This window comes from Scyliorhinus torazame, chromosome 1 (assembly GCF_047496885.1).
Source record: "Scyliorhinus torazame isolate Kashiwa2021f chromosome 1, sScyTor2.1, whole genome shotgun sequence".
In the NCBI taxonomy this organism is placed as follows: Eukaryota; Metazoa; Chordata; class Chondrichthyes; order Carcharhiniformes; family Scyliorhinidae; genus Scyliorhinus; species Scyliorhinus torazame.
In genome coordinates this window covers 55,546,901-55,562,531 of record NC_092707.1, presented here as the reverse complement: position 1 = coordinate 55,562,531, position 15,631 = coordinate 55,546,901, and the positions used below count along the sequence as shown (strand labels likewise).

At 42.2% G+C, this 15,631-nt stretch overlaps 1 protein-coding gene across 1 annotated transcript; it reads right to left on the bottom strand.

Annotated features, from left to right (window-relative positions):
• Positions 1-251: 251 nt before the first annotated feature.
• Positions 252-15,141, bottom strand: gpn3 (GPN-loop GTPase 3). The gene is made up of 8 exons (XM_072495070.1): positions 15,033-15,141; positions 12,358-12,466; positions 10,933-11,100; positions 9,623-9,747; positions 9,005-9,120; positions 5,025-5,121; positions 3,739-3,867; positions 252-859 (listed from the first exon to the last, which is right to left on the bottom strand). Exons 1-8 carry the CDS (start codon positions 15,078-15,080, stop codon positions 791-793), a joined length of 861 nt encoding a protein of 286 aa, XP_072351171.1. The 5' UTR covers positions 15,081-15,141; the 3' UTR covers positions 252-790.
• Positions 15,142-15,631: the final 490 nt, after the last annotated feature.

Genomic DNA, 15,631 nt, shown 5'->3' with positions numbered 1-15,631 from the left:
AGTCCCCTCCAAGTCACACACCATCCTGATTTGAAAATATATCGCCATTCTTTCACTGACCCTGGGTCAAAATATTGGAACCCCCTCCCCTAACAGCACTGTGGGTATATCTACATCCATGGACTGCAGCAGTTCAAGGCGGCCACTAACCTTCGGGATGGCCAATACACTCTGGCCTTTCCAGCGACACTCATATCCCATGAATGAATTTTAAAATCACATTGAGGTTTACCTATCATATAAAAGTAGTATTTTGAAACAGACAAATATGAGATTTATTAAAATAAAACTTGCTGTACAATTCCTGACTGCCCATTTTGCAGTCCATCAGAAATAACTTACTCTAACATACTTTGGAGAACACATTCTGAAAGTAGAAGATGTGCAACTGAGGAAAAGTTTTTTTAAAAAAAACTATCCTTCACACAGCTTGAAGCAAACAATCTTCGAAAAGATGCAGACCTTTAAAAGCGTTACTTCAGATAAAAATAATTTGCCACCATTCTTGCAAACATCAATTAATTATTTTTGATACCTTAAATAGAATAGGAACCCTGTGTATTGCTAAATTACCCGCACATAATTATCTAACAAGCTCAAACAATAATAATTTTGTTTTGATGTATAAAATCAGTTTTGAAGGATTGAGATCTTTTCCACACAATATGGTATAAATTAGTGGAGTTCCTTAGGAAATGCTGGAAAGAGGCAGTGCCAAAGGATCCAAACAGAATGCTTCCAACACGTCAAATGTTTAACTGTTCCAAACATTTGGCCATATCCAAGAACCTCAGTCTGCTGCTGCACCTTGGAAAAACTGCTCACTTGTGCTAGGGGTATCAGTGTCTTCTTCTTGATCCTGCAATAAAAGGTCCATTAGTAAATGGAAGCCAGTTGTGAAAACCTCTCCCATTTCTTTAAAAAAAAATTAGCATTTTCAATTTTATACACAATTGCAGTTTATGTTTGATATGTACAATACATGGGATTCATTTATATCTATATATACACACACATCTTGTTACCTTTTGTCTTGGTGCGCTATACTCTACCCGACACCACCCCCCCCTCGATATTTATTCGGGGTATATTTCCCCCTTCGCTTCTGCTCTCTGCCCCATCCTTCCTTTGTGCTATTCTGCTGTGTCTGCCTCGTGGGAAGGGGGAAGAAGGCACATCCGTCCCCTCTCCCTCCCTTTGTAATGTGATGTTTCTCTCATTTCCCCCAGGTTCCTTCCTCTCTTTCTCTCTCTCCCTCCCCCCCCCCGCCCCGTTATTCAATTGTAGGAGACATCACAACTGAAACTTGGTCCTATCATTAGCAAATGTACATATGTACGTCAAATGTACATCACAGATCCGTCAGTCACAACTGCTGATTTCTAGCTGTTCAAGTGATTTTAATATATTTAGTTCTTGGTCAGTTTGGGGACTGAGGAATACAAGATGAAGTCGTGCTTAAATTACTTCATGTGCGTACCTACTAATCGATCATAGAATATCTGCAGTATAATGTGGATAAATAAGGTTATCCGCTTCGATAGCAAAAATATGACGGCAGATTATTATTTGAATGGGTGTAAATTGAGAGACGTGGATACTCAGTGAGACCTTGGTGTCCTCGTGCATCAGTCTCTGAAAGTAAGCATGCAGGTACAGCAGGCAGTAAAGAAGACAAATGGTATGTTGACCTTTATAGCGAGAGGATAGGAGTACAGGAAGAGAGATGTTTTACTGCAATTGTATAGGGCATTAGTGAGACCACACCTGGAGTAGTGTGTGCAGTTTTGGTGTCCTTATCGGAGGAAGGACGTTCGTGCTGTGGAAGCAGTGCAGCGAAGGTTTACCAGGCTGATTCCTGGGACAGCGGGGCTGTCATACGAAGAGAGACTAAGTTGGTTGGGACTATATTCATTGGAGTTTAAAAGAGTGAGAAGGGATCTCATCAAAACCTATAAAATTGTAACAGGATTAGACAGGGTCGATTCAGAAAGAATGTTCCCGATGGTGCGGGAATCCAGAAGTAGGGATCATGGTTTGAGGCTAAGGGGTAAACCTTTTAGGTCTGGTTAGCGACAGACAGCATGGTTTTGTACGAGGGAGGTCATGTCTCACTAATTTGATTTAATATTTTTGAAGAGTTGACAAAAATGATTGATGAGGGAAAGGCTGTGAATGTTGTCTACATGGACTTTAGTAAAGCATTTGATAAGATCCCTCATGGCAGGCTGGTGCAAAAGATTAGGTCACATGGGGCCAGGGGTGAACTAGCTGGATAGATCTAGAACTGGCTTGGCCACAGAAGACAGAGGATAGCAGTGGAAGGATGTTTTTCTGAATGGAGTTCTGTAACTAGTGGTGTTCTGCAGGGATCAGTTCTGGGACCTCTGCTCTTTAAAATATATATGAATGACTTGGAGGAAAACGTAGTTGGTCTGATTAGCAAGTTTGCGGATGATACTAAGATGGCAGGGAGTTGCAGATAGTGATGGAGATTGTCAGAGAATACAACAGGATACAGATAGGCTGCAAAATTGGGTAGAGAAATGGCAGATGAAATTTAACCCGGACAAATGCGAGGTGATATATTTTGGTAGATCCAATTCAGGCGGGAGGTATAAAGTAAATGGCAGAACCATCAGGAGCGTAGAGGCACAGAAAGACCTGGGCGTGCAGGTCCACAGATCCTTAAAAGTAGCAGCACATGTGGAAATGGTGGTAGAGAAAGCATATGGCATGCTTACCTTCATAGCTCGGGGTATCAAGTATAAAAGCTCGAAAATTATGTTACAATTATATAGAACGTTGGTTGGGCCACATTTGGAATGGTGTGTCCAATTCTGGTCACCGCACTACCCAGAAGGGCATGGAGGCTTTGGAGAGAGTACAGAAAAGGTTTACCAGGATGTTGCCTGGTATGGTGGGTATTAGCTATGACGAGAGATCGAATAAACTGGGATTGTTCTCCCTAGAGAGACGGAGGCTGAAGGGCAACCTGATAGAAGTTTATAAAATTATTAGGGGTATAGATAGGGTGAACAGTTGGAGGCTTTCTTCCAGGGCGGAAATTACAATTACAAGGGGGCACAAGGTCACGGTGGGGCGGGGGGGGGGGGGGGGGGGGGGGGGGGAGGTTCAGTAGAGATGTGCGGTGGGGGGGGGTTGTTTTTTTTCCCCCCACAGAGGGTGGTGGTGGCCTGGATGCACTGCCAAGTGAGGTGGTTGAGGCAGATACGTTAGCGACCTTTTAAGACTTATCTGGATAGGCACATGAACAGACGGGGTATAGAAGGATACAGACGAGTGGTCTAGATAGGACACGCGATCGGCGCAGGCTTGGGAGGGCCGAAGGGCCTGTTCCTGTGCTGTATTGTTCTTTGACTGAGGTAAGGTGAAATTTCTTCAGAGTGGTGAATCTGTGGAATTCCCTATCACAAAACGTAGTTGAGGCCAAAACATTGTGTAATTTCAAGAAGGAATTAGATATAGCTCTTGGGGTTAAAGGGATCAAGGGATATCGGGGAAGGTGGGATCAGGGTATCGAACTTGATGATCAGCCATGATCATAATGAATAATGGAGCAGGCTTGAAGGGCCGAATGCCCTCCTCCTGCTTCTATTTTCTATGTTTCTATCTATGGCTTGGAAAGAGTCCTAAATGACTAGGCTGAAGGAGAGTGGGTGGTCAGGACAAGCAGCATCATTGGAAAAATCTTACACAGAATTATATGTCACTCACCTTTGGTTCTTTGACTTCAAAATCCTCTCCATACTGAATGGAGAAGTCAATGTGCTGCAAGACTATATTCATGCATTCTTCATCTGAGCGGTCAAATGGCAAAAAACGAACCATGCTGTAGTCATCAACCTAAAAAGACGAACGTTGATATTAATAAATGTTATCAAATGTTTGTACAGCATTCAGAGGTTCTCATTCGGAGAAAACCTAGAAAATTGTAGATCCCATGATTTTCACTACTGAAGATATAATAATAGCACTTTAACCAATATTTAAAAACAAATTATAGTAAAAAGAACAAATTGGATATTACTTGCAAAAACACCAGTAGCTTTGTATTATTTAAAAAACGGCCAAGGTATATTTACATTTTTGAGAAAAGCCCAGTTTCAGATCAGAACTAGTTGTCATAGTCTTTGGTTATATCCAGTAAATTGGTTTGGAATTTCTTAAGAACAAGCACTGAAGTAAAGATATATCTATGGTATGTGCCATTACTAAGTCTTAAATTCTCTTGGAAATGGCATAAGTAACACGAGCAATTACATGCAGCACCCAAAAATGTCCTGGGACCCGCCCTGCATTGCTTTGCTGTGACCCTCATCAAACATTGAGAATTCTAGTACCAGAGCTGTATTCTCTATAAAATCAATGCGGAGGTTCACTTTTCTGCCAGAACACTACACTGATCAGTGCCAGTGGGGCGGCACAGCAGCACAGTGGTTAGCACTGTTGCTTCACAGCACCAGGGACCTGGGTTCAATTCCCGGCTTGGGTCACTGTCTGCGCGGAGTCTCTTAGTTCTCCCTGTGTCTGTGTGGGTTCCCTCCGGGTGCTCCGGTTTCCTCCCACAGTCCAAAGATGTGGAGGTTAGGTGGATTGGCCATTCTAAATTACCCTCAGTGTCCAAAATGGTTAGGTGGGGTCACTGGGATAGGGTGGAGGTGTGGGCTTAAGTAGGGTGCTATTTCCAAGGGTCAGTGCAGAGTCGATGGCCCCCTTCTGCACTGTAAATTCTATGATCTTTGTCCTTAGATTACCAATCCTCAGCCAGTGGAAACACTTTCCCCTTATTTACTCCATGAAAACTTTTAATCATTTTGAACATTGCTAAATGTTCTCTTAACTTTTTCTGCTAATATTAACCTTCATGCTTATTGTTATACAGAATCATTTATTTGTACAAAGATGGAATACAGAATTTGTTTGAGCCAAGCTAATTCAAATACAGCATTTTTGATGGTAATGGAAATTTGGCTTTTTTTATTGCAACGCAAACGACTTACCAATCCACAAATTGCTTTGGTTAGCTTTTTGAATTTCTTGCTTTTCCAAGTATCAGTTGAATCCTGCATCAATGAATACATATCAGGGTCTAAATACCTTTAATGGAATAATATTGGGAAATGTTACTGACATAAAATGCCCAAAAGCTGTCAAAATAATTTCTAAAAATGTATATGAAAAGTTTGGTGTAAAATTGTTTATAAAGTGAATCTCCAAATGATAGTTCTTTTGCTGATTTGAGAACTCATTATGGAAAAGTGAATATAATTTAGTAGAAAAATTAATGAAACAATTTTAGCATTGCATCTCCCAGCATGTTATCATCTGAAATAAGCTGCACTTGCTTTAAGTTGGCCTGTGTGTTGTAACCCATTGGAGAGTAAACAATGTAAAGTCAGGTGGTGTGGTTCAAATGCCCACTCCAGAAACATAAACACAAAATTCAGGCTGATACTCCTATGTAATACTGGAGGAAAGGGTGGTGGACTCTTGCAGTGGTGTCGTCTTTTGGACAAGACCTCCTTCTTGGGCCTTACCTCCTTCTCAAGTGAGTATAAAAGATCTCGGGGCAATATTTTGAAGAACAAGGAAGTTTTCCCCCACTGCCCTGGCAAAGTTTATTCCTTAATCAACAATACTAAAATATAAATGATTTGGTCATCATCACATTGCTGTTTATGGGACCTTGCTTTGCACCAATTAGACTGTCCGGCTTACAACATTGCAATTGTGACTACACATTTTGAAAGTACTTCACAAACTGAAACATGCATTGTGACATTCTGAGGGAAGTCCTTTCTTTCTTCAAAAGCATTACCACGGGTTCCTTAAAAAGCGAAAGACCTTTTTAAAAAATATATTTATTGGCATTTATATATTCAAACAAACAATCACAAATCAAAACAAGCAACAGGGCTGCAAATAACAAACTCAACAAAATATCCCACCATGCTGCCCCCCAACTTCCCAGCCTCCCCATTTTTAGGCCCCCCCCCCCCCCCCGACATCTTAATGTTTCTCGATGAAGTCGATAAGCAGCTGCCACCTCTGGGCAAACCCCGCCACAGAACCCCTCAAGGCTAACTTTATTTTTCCTTTTTTGTTTATAAATTTAGAGTACCCAAATATTTTTTTCCAATTAAGGGGCAATTTAGTGTGGCCAATCCACCTAACCAGCCCATCTTTGGGTTGTGGGGGTGAAACCCACGCAGACATGGGGAGAATGTGCAAACTCCACACGGACAGTGACACTGTGCCGGGATTCGAACCCGGGTCCTCAGCACCGTAGGCAGCAATGCTAACCAACTTTATTTTTTTCTAACCTGAAAAACTTTGCCAGGTCACTCCCCCACACCCCAGTTTTGAGGGCCCTCAAGTCCCTCCATTCCAACAATATCCGTCTCCGGGCTACCAGGGAGACAAAGGCCAAGACATCAGCTGCTCTCGTCCCCTGGATTCCAGGGTCTTCCGACACTCCGAAGATCGCTACTTTTGGACTCAGGACCACCTTCACCTTCAGGACCTCCGACATAATGTCGGCAAACCCCTGCCAGAATCCCCCAAATTTAAGACATGCCCAAAACATGTGGACATGATTCGCCGGCCCACCCGCTCACCACCCACACCTATCCTCCACCCCTTCAAAACACTTGCTCATCCTGACCACCTTAACCTGGATATGGTGAAGCCTTGCACACGATGAGGATGCATTCACCCTCCTCAGGGCCTCCTCCCAAGGGCCAAGCCTCCAACTCCTTACACAACTCTTCCTCCCACTTGCGCTTCACTACCCCTATCGGGACGCCCATCCAATCCAACAGACCCCGCTCTGGCAGCACCTTCTTCACCCGCGGGGTTTTACCCGACCAAACAAACCCTGAAATCATCACATTCACCCTCCTAAAGAAAGCGTTGGGAATAAAAATCGGGAGGTTCTGGAACACAAACAAGAACCTTGGGAAGACCGTCATATTCACCGATTGTACCCTTCCCGCTAATGACAGCGGGAGCATATCCCACCTCCTAAAGTCCCCCTTGATCTGTTCCACCAACCGAGCCAGATTCAACTTGTGCAGATGCTCCCACCCCCACGCCACCTGAATGCCCAAGTACCGAACGTCCTCCCCAACCACCCTAAACGACAACTCCCCAGCCTCTTCTCCTGCCCCCTCGCTTGGATCGGAAAAACCTCGCTCTGCCCCATATTCAATTTGTAACCAAGAACCGGCCAAATTCCTCCAAAATCCTCATAATCCCCCCAATACTAATGGGTCGAAAATATACAACAGCAAGTCATCCGCATACAGCAAGACCCTATGCTCCACCCCCCCGTACTATCCCCTGCCATTCCCTGGACGCTCTCATCGCCAGTGGCTCTATAGCCAAGGTAAAGAGCAATGTAGAGAGTGGACATCCCTGCCTCGTCCCCTGATGCAGCCTGAAATATTTTGAGCTCACCTGGTTTGTCTGCACTTGCCACCGGTGTCTGGTACAGTAATCAGACCCAGTCCACAAACCCCTGTCCAAACCCAGCACCTCCCACAAATAGTCCCACTCCATCCGATCGAAGGCCTTCTCCACATCCATGGCGACCACCGCCTCCACACTTCGTCCCTCCTAGGACATCATTATAACATGCAGTAACCTCCTGATGTTGGCCCACAGATGCCTCCCCTTATTGAACTCCGTCTGGTCCACCCCTATCACCCCCGGCACACAGTCCTCGATCCTGGAGGCCAAAATCTTGGTGTCCACATTTAACAACAAAATTGTCCTGTAGGACCCACAATTCTCCAGATCCTTATCTTTCTTTAAAATCAAGGAGATTGAGGCCTGCGATAACGTCGGGTAGAGCACCCCCTGCTCTCTCGCCTCATTAAACGCCCTTACTAGCAGAGGCCCCAGGCCCCCCGAAAACCTTTTAAAGAATTCCACTGGGAACCCCTCTGGGCCCTTCCACCAACCCAATGGAGTTCCCAGACCCTCCACCAGGTCCTCCTCCACCCTCGGGAACTCCAACCCCTCCAAAAGCTGCCTCATTCCCTCCACCCCGACTCATACAGCCTCCTATAAAAATCCCCAAAGGTTAGTGGAGGAGATATTATAGATATTGGTTGTGGTGTTACATGCCATTCACCCCCACTGGATCCAAGACAGTACTCCCCCCATCCTTCATTTTTTAGATTTCCCTCGCTGCCTCCTGCTTCCTCAGTTGACGTGCCAACATCCTACTTGCCTTTTCCCCATATTCATAGACCGCCCCTTCGACCTACTGAACTGCCCTACCACCTTACCCGTGGATAATAACCCAAACTCCATCTGAAGTTTCTGCCACTCCCTCCGGGGCCTCCAAATACCCCCTGTCCACCTGCAAGATCTCCTCCTCTAACCTCGCCATCGCCGCCCATTCTGTCTTATCCCTGTGTGCCCGTATCAAAATAAACTCCCCCCTTATTACTGCCTTCAATGCCTCCTAGAGCTGCCAGCCGAAACCTCACCTGTGTCGTTTAGCTCCACATATCCCCGAATGGCAGCCCTCACCCACTCAAAAACTTCATCTGCCAACAGCCCCACATCCAACCCCACCCCAGCAGGACTCGCCTCCAGGTGACCTGAAGACCTCCACCCAAACAGGACTCGCTTCCAGGCGATCTGGAGACCTCCACCCCAACAGGACTCGCCTCCGGGCGATCAATAAATCCAAATACGTCACTTTCCAGTCAAAGTTTTTCCACAATATTTTCTTTTGCCCAACTTAAATTTACATTTTCTTTGCTATGTAACACCACAACCAATATCTAGAATTGCATCAGTAATTGAATTGTAAAATTCAAAAATAATTTTCAGCTTTCACTTGTGAAAACACTTTGATAATGGTCAATATAACAAGATATATTTCTGAAAATGGATTCCATTAATAAGTACTTTACAATAAGTAACATGTATAATAGGTCCAGATACAACATAAGGTTTCACTTACTTTTCAATTTCTTTTTTTGCTTTCTTGTTCAGTAAATCCATTTTTGTCATGATATTGACCTGAGGGATTTCCAGAGATACCATTGCACTGAGAGCTGTCAAAACACCTGACACAAACTAAGAAAATTACAAAGTTATTCATCTGCATACTTTAGTGAATGTCAGATTTATACCATGCATTAATCAGATATAAAATAATTAATAGTTTATGCTTGGGCTGATGGGATATGTCCGTGTTAAATATACCGCGAGGTGTTGAGCTACCCGGACAAAAAAGATCCCAGATTAAATCTTTGTTTTTTTGTCAAGATCACCAATCTCAGTTGGGGTGAGGGACATGGTAGTTGACCTCTGTGCCTTTAGGCTATAAAAAGGAGAAATCCACTCTGTGCTCTCACTCATTTTGTCATCCTTCTGAAAACTCTGCGATATTGGAAGGGGATGGTATCAGACTCAGGACCTTTGTCACTGCAGTCAAATCACTTGCTGATATCATGATGATATTTAATAATAGTACGTATTCAATAACATTTGTTATGTAATAATTAGATAGCTACAAAGACTTCAAATGCAACGATGCAGGTTTACTATGACATTCTGATCAAGTAGTGAAAACTACCTTGAATGACTCCACCATAAATTGAGAGTCAACAAGAAATACCCCGCAGACACGAAACTCCCACTGCTGCAACTGTTCCACTAGCTGCTTCATTATTGGAAGATGAGTGTATAACTCAATCTGACCTGTAATTAAGGAATAAAGGTACATTAGGGTACAAACTGTTTGCAGACCCAACCAGGTACATTAGGATATAAACTGTTTGCAGACCAACTTATAAAGGTATAGTTACAAAGGTATAGTTACAAAGGTGCTCACAATTCCAAGTTGAATGTATAATGCTATCATAACCACTGCATACTCAAAGCCCAAACTCCACAGCGGATGGTCTAATGGTAAAAAGAACACTGTGGCATAACACAAAGCCACATAGATCAGACAGAACCCATCCAAACCTGAAACAATGATTGTGAAATATAGATATGGATGAGAGAATAGTCAAGATTGGCTTTTCTTACTTTCTTTTATCTTGAGATGACATGATTGAATAGCTTGCTAATGCTCACTATGCAAATTCTCTCATAGAATAGCTTTTGGGAAAGTTATTAGGAGCTGCTGACATTCAGATTTCATGAGTTAATCTCTTCAGAAGGGATGGGGAGGAAAAAGAAAATCCCCAAATCGGTATGTTAGTAATTCAATAGATTTTTGTGATTGCTCTTTTGACCAGATTTATTTTCTAAATCAGAGACTACTACTGTACTAGTATTATAATATAGTCAAAATGTTGTTAAGCCTTATCAATACATTATGCTAAGTTAAATGTTTGACAAAAATGAACAAAGTTCTTTTTTTTTTTAAATTTAGAGTACCCAATTCGTTTTTTCCAATTAAGGGGCAATTTATTGTGGCCAATCCACCTAGCCTGCACATCTTTGGGTTGTGGGGGTGAAACCCATGCAAACACAGGGAGAATGTGCAAACTGCACACGGACAGTGACCCAGAGACGGGATCGAACCTGGGACCTCGGCGCCGTGAGGCTGCAGGGCTAACCCACTGCGCCACTGTGCTGCCCAAAAATGAACAAAGTTTAACCTGAATTCAGGGCTTTAAGGTATTTGGAAAACAAGACAGAGATGAGACGAGAATTTTTTTTATTACACAGCAAGTTATCTGTTCCACCACACTATAGGGTGCTGGAAACAGATTCAACGGCAACATTCAAAAGAGAAAGATTAGGAGAGTGAAACTAATTGGATAGCTCTTTCAAAGAACCTACACAGCCACAATGGGCCTCCTTCCAGACTCCAGTTCCACTTCATCATATCATTATCAAAATACTATTGAAAACACATCAATTTCTACCTACCTGGACAATCGAATAGTATATAGTCATCTTCCACATGACCTAGACAATCTGCCAGCCAATCAAAGTTGTTGGCGAAGTATTCCATACAGAAAATGAGTCCACCATTCGGACCAAACCTCAAAGAATCATCCTCCATTACATCATCCACTTGGATGAGCTCCCGAATATCTATATCCAATAACAGTAAAAAGAGTAATCACTGTAAAAATGTATAAATCAGAGGAACTCAAGTTTCAAACCTGGACATCTTATCAAAATAACCAATGTAAGTAAATCCACCATAAACAATTATTGTAGAATAAAACTACAGACATAAAAAGATAATTTGCTACAACTCTATTTTTTTAAACAATAATCATGGAATAGTGTTTCAATAACCATGGAACCGGGTGCTCCGGTTTCCTCCCACAAGTCCCGAAAGACGTGCTTGTTAGGTGAATCGGACATCCTGAATTCACCCTCAGTGTATCCGAACAGGTGCTGGAGTGTGGCGACTAGGGGAGTTTCACAGTAACTCCATTGCAGTGTTAACGTAAGCCGACTTGTGACACTAATAAAGATTATATAACCCAAAATTTACTAAATATACAAAGATAGTAGAGACGATTTTTTTTTTTTTTTTTTGCACACAGCTCTTCATTTCCAGTTTCAGGCTCCTAAGTGAAGATATAAATAGACAGGTAGTGCACTCTGACATAGTCTGCAGAAGTGACTTTGATCCAAATTGGTGTGCAAATTATTAGATGAACATTAAGTGTCCCCTTCAATGCTTTTCTTGGAATTCAGTATGCCACAAAACGTAAAAAAATAATTTTTGTGCATTTCTTATTAACAGTTGAACAGTACTCAGCAAAGCAAAGAACAGGCCCCCATCCATTTTAAATTTAAATCTAAATTGAAGATTTTAAGATCATGAAGGGGATTGACAGAACTGCAAGACTTTGTTCACAACATCTAGGGATTCAAATACCTGGAGACAAGTTAAAAAGTATTGAAGGAAGGCAGGTAGATTTATTTTGATGCATACAGACCTGTGAACTAAGTCACCCGGAAAGATAATTGATAGGAAAAACATAAGTTGAATTGGCAACCGCTTGTGTTTTGGAACAGAAAAAGGATTTAAGGGTGGTAAAATGGGGTTAATATAAAATTGTTTTCTTTTATACATTATTCACCTATCAGAAAATTGTGTCATTGAGAGGATTTTCTACTTCGGAATTTATTATTCAATCGATATTTTCAAGAATTTAACCATGAATATGAAATTATGTTTGCAATAGCACATTATATTATGCAAAGTATACCCAATCTACCAAGGGCACAGTCTTTACACGGTTATGCTGGAATAGCAAATTGCTAAACTTTGTTCTGTTTAAGTTTTCAGAAGAACAGTTTAAAGAATTGAGAAGTTATTGGTCAACTCACCTGCCAAGATAGGATAGTCAAAGTATTCTGCAGCAGGGTCAAGGTTCACCACCTGCACAGATCGATTTAACACCTCACAATGCTGCTGTATAGTGGAACAGTAAGTGCTCTGAAATGAAAGACAGCAAATCCAGCTTCTGATTTAAATATCATGCATTAAATACACAATCAAAGAAAGCAGGAAATCTTCCAGACTTGATACCTTATAATCTAACGACTCCTAGCTTCATGACTAGAAATTTGCAACATTCTGTAACCAAAAAGTACTAAATTTCACTGCTGAACCTTGTGATGCTCATCAGTATAACTAGATATTTGTTTAGACATATTAAGAGTGCCAGTTGTTTTAAAGGATCAAAAGGCATAAGGTCCCCATATCATTACTGCTGCTACCTACCATCTACTCTTTTGGGGGTTAAAACATAATGGACACAGAATAACATAATAAAATAATTTCAACAAGGTGTACAAAATATATTATAAACCTCAAAAATTGAATTTGTAAAGTAGAAACCTGTTTTTCGTAAAGTTTTAGTACTCTTTGAAGTCTAATGCAAATAGAGCCTAGAAATATTTCACAACATAAATGACACCTAGTCGCCACATTCCGCGCCTGTTCGGGTACACAGAGGAAGACCTATAAACAGGCGAAAAGGTCAATTTCACCACAGTCCCAGATGACCATAGACTGCTCGCCCCTTTGAGAGAGAGCTGACTGGTGGTGATTTAGCTTGAGCATTATGATGACCGCCTGGGCTAGTGCGAGGTTAATTCCAGCCCCACTTGACCCGGATTCATAACACAAGTGAAATTAATAAATATTTCTGAGAAAAACACGAAGGATTTTGGCCCTTTGCTGCCCAATAACTACAGTCATCAGGTTTGTAAATTTAAACATAATTAACATTATTAATTAAATATGCAGCAAATACAACAGCAGCAAATATCAAATTCCTATTCCCCTCCACTTAAACTCACCCACCCTCTACATACAAGACAGACAAACACAGAGGGGAGAAGAGGGCTGTAAAATAATAATGAAAATAAAGTCTTTGTTTCAAGATGGTTGTTTCTAGCACATCTCTTAAATTTAGACTTTTAATTTGAGATTTTTGTTTCTAGTCTGACATGGTTTTCACTGTAGATTCAGCTTGTTGGAGAACAAAACAACAGCTTTTTTGGAGAAAACACAAGGGAGAGATAGCTGCTTCTTTCCTCTTAGCATCCAGGATTCCAACTGTTATCCCGGCTCTCGGAAAATCACCCCACACAGGCATGACCCAATCACTGCCCGTTACCAGGCAGGAGGTCAATTATTTGACCACTAGCCAACCAATCAAACCGAGTCCCACTGATCTCTCGGGTGCCAAAAAGTCTGAGTCCTGCTGTCCACAGGCAAGCAGAGTGTTCTCTTTTGTAACTTTTGAAATTCTCACTTCCCCTACTCGGCTTAAAGATATATGTCCATTAAACATCCATTGATCAAAATGATAACAGCAAAATAAAGATAGGGAAAATAAGGCAATCAACAAGAGCCCTTACAGGGACACCACACCTCAGGCAAGGGGCTAGGCTGGAGAAGGTGGGGCCTTCATGAATAACCCCAGTCAGTCCAGGAATTGAACACACGCCGTTGGCGTCACTCCACATCATGAACTGACCAGCCAACCAAGCTAACCAGATCTCTTCCCCCACCCACACCAATTTTTTTACAAGTTGTCGAAGCATGGAATGATTTAATACAAAGCTGTGGCAAGGACCATTGCAAACTTTAAGGAAAATGTAGATAAATATTTGAAGCCGAGAAAGTTATGGGTATACAGGGAGGGAGTAAGCAGCACAGTAGCACAGTGGTTAGCACTGTTGCTTCACAGCACCAGGGTCCCAGGTTCGAATCCCAGCTTCTGTCTGTGCAGAGTCTGCACGTTCTCCCCGTGTCTGCGTGGGTTTCCTCCAGGTGCTCCGGTTTCCTCCCACAAGTCCCGAAAGATGTGCTGTTAGGTGAATTGGACATTCCGAATTCTCCCTCTGTGTACTCGAACAGGCACTGGAATGTGGCGACTAGGGGCTTTTCACAGTAACTTCATTGCAGTCTAATGCAAGTCTACTTGTGACACTAATAAAGATTATTATTGGTCAACCAAAAAGTCAAAGGAGACACCGTGAGCAGTGCGCTTCCACGTTGTGTAACAGCATCTTTAGTCTTAAAGACTAGGCATCTAGGTTGGCACTCTTATGGACTGAACTGATCACTCTACGCACCTTCTCACGTATGGAACAATTTGCCTGGACTGTACACAGAACAATACTTTTCACAGCACCCCAGTACACGTGACAATAAATCTAAATGTAAAATCTAAACCTAGGACAACCAATGAATATTTTGCATCTCAACAAAATATTAAGACAATTTCAAAAAGAATTAAGGATATTGTAATAAAAATATTTTGTTGCAGACTGCGGGAGATTTCTTGACAAGTGTAGGTGGCAACTTGTTATAATAAAAGCAGACTGTCAGCTCTGGCTCAGTGGCAGCATGTTTTAGCCAACCCCTCCCCCTCGTGACTAGAATCTCCTCCTCCCCCCGAGCAGACCTGGCGTGACTTCCAGCCCGGTTTGGTGTTAGATTAAAAACATGCCGTTGTTATGTCCGGGGTTTGTAAGGTGTCAAATACCTTCCCGCTACCGGCAGGTCCCATCACAAGTTGGGCAAATCGAGGCATCTCAACACCGGTCACCCACCAACTACATCAATACAACATCCGGGCCCAGGGCGCAAGTTCCGGCGACGGAAGCCCATTTGCAACGCGCATTCCGAAATGCGCTCTTCTCCAAACAATCGCCTCTTTAACCTCGCTTTTTAAAACATCCTGAAAACCAATGCTTTCAGAAAGAAAATATTGTTCCTCTCTTCTGCAACGCATGCATCACCTCTGTTTAAACCAAGTACGCACCTGCCTCCTTACATTCGTGGTTAAAACATCAATGTTCAAAAAATAGAAACAAAAAGGAGACGGCTTTTGCACTATGTTTAAAATTCCATGTACATCGTTTATTCTGTTGTTATAAAACCATAAATGCCTCAATAAAATGTTTATTTAAAAAAATAGTAACAAAAACAGACAAATAACCAATGACTGGTTGATGGAGACAACCCATCCTTTGTGTTGAAATTCCAGTTTGATAATAGAAATGGTAGTTTAAAGTAACAGGGCCCAATTTATATGATGGGGCAAATGGTCTCCTTCTGTGCCGTATCTTTGTTTCGAAAGAC

Excerpts from the sequence above, each read along its gene's own strand:
- gpn3 (XM_072495070.1), bottom strand. The coding sequence starts at position 15,080 with ATGCCTCGATTTGCCCAACTTGTGATGGGACCTGCCGGTAGCGGGAAG. Across the intron at positions 12,467-15,032 it reads GACCTGCCGGTAGCGGGAAG|AGCACTTACTGTTCCACTAT; the intron begins GTATTTGACACC and ends CTTTCATTTCAG. Across the intron at positions 11,101-12,357 it reads TGACTATCCTATCTTGGCAG|ATATTCGGGAGCTCATCCAA; the intron begins GTGAGTTGACCA and ends TATTGGATATAG.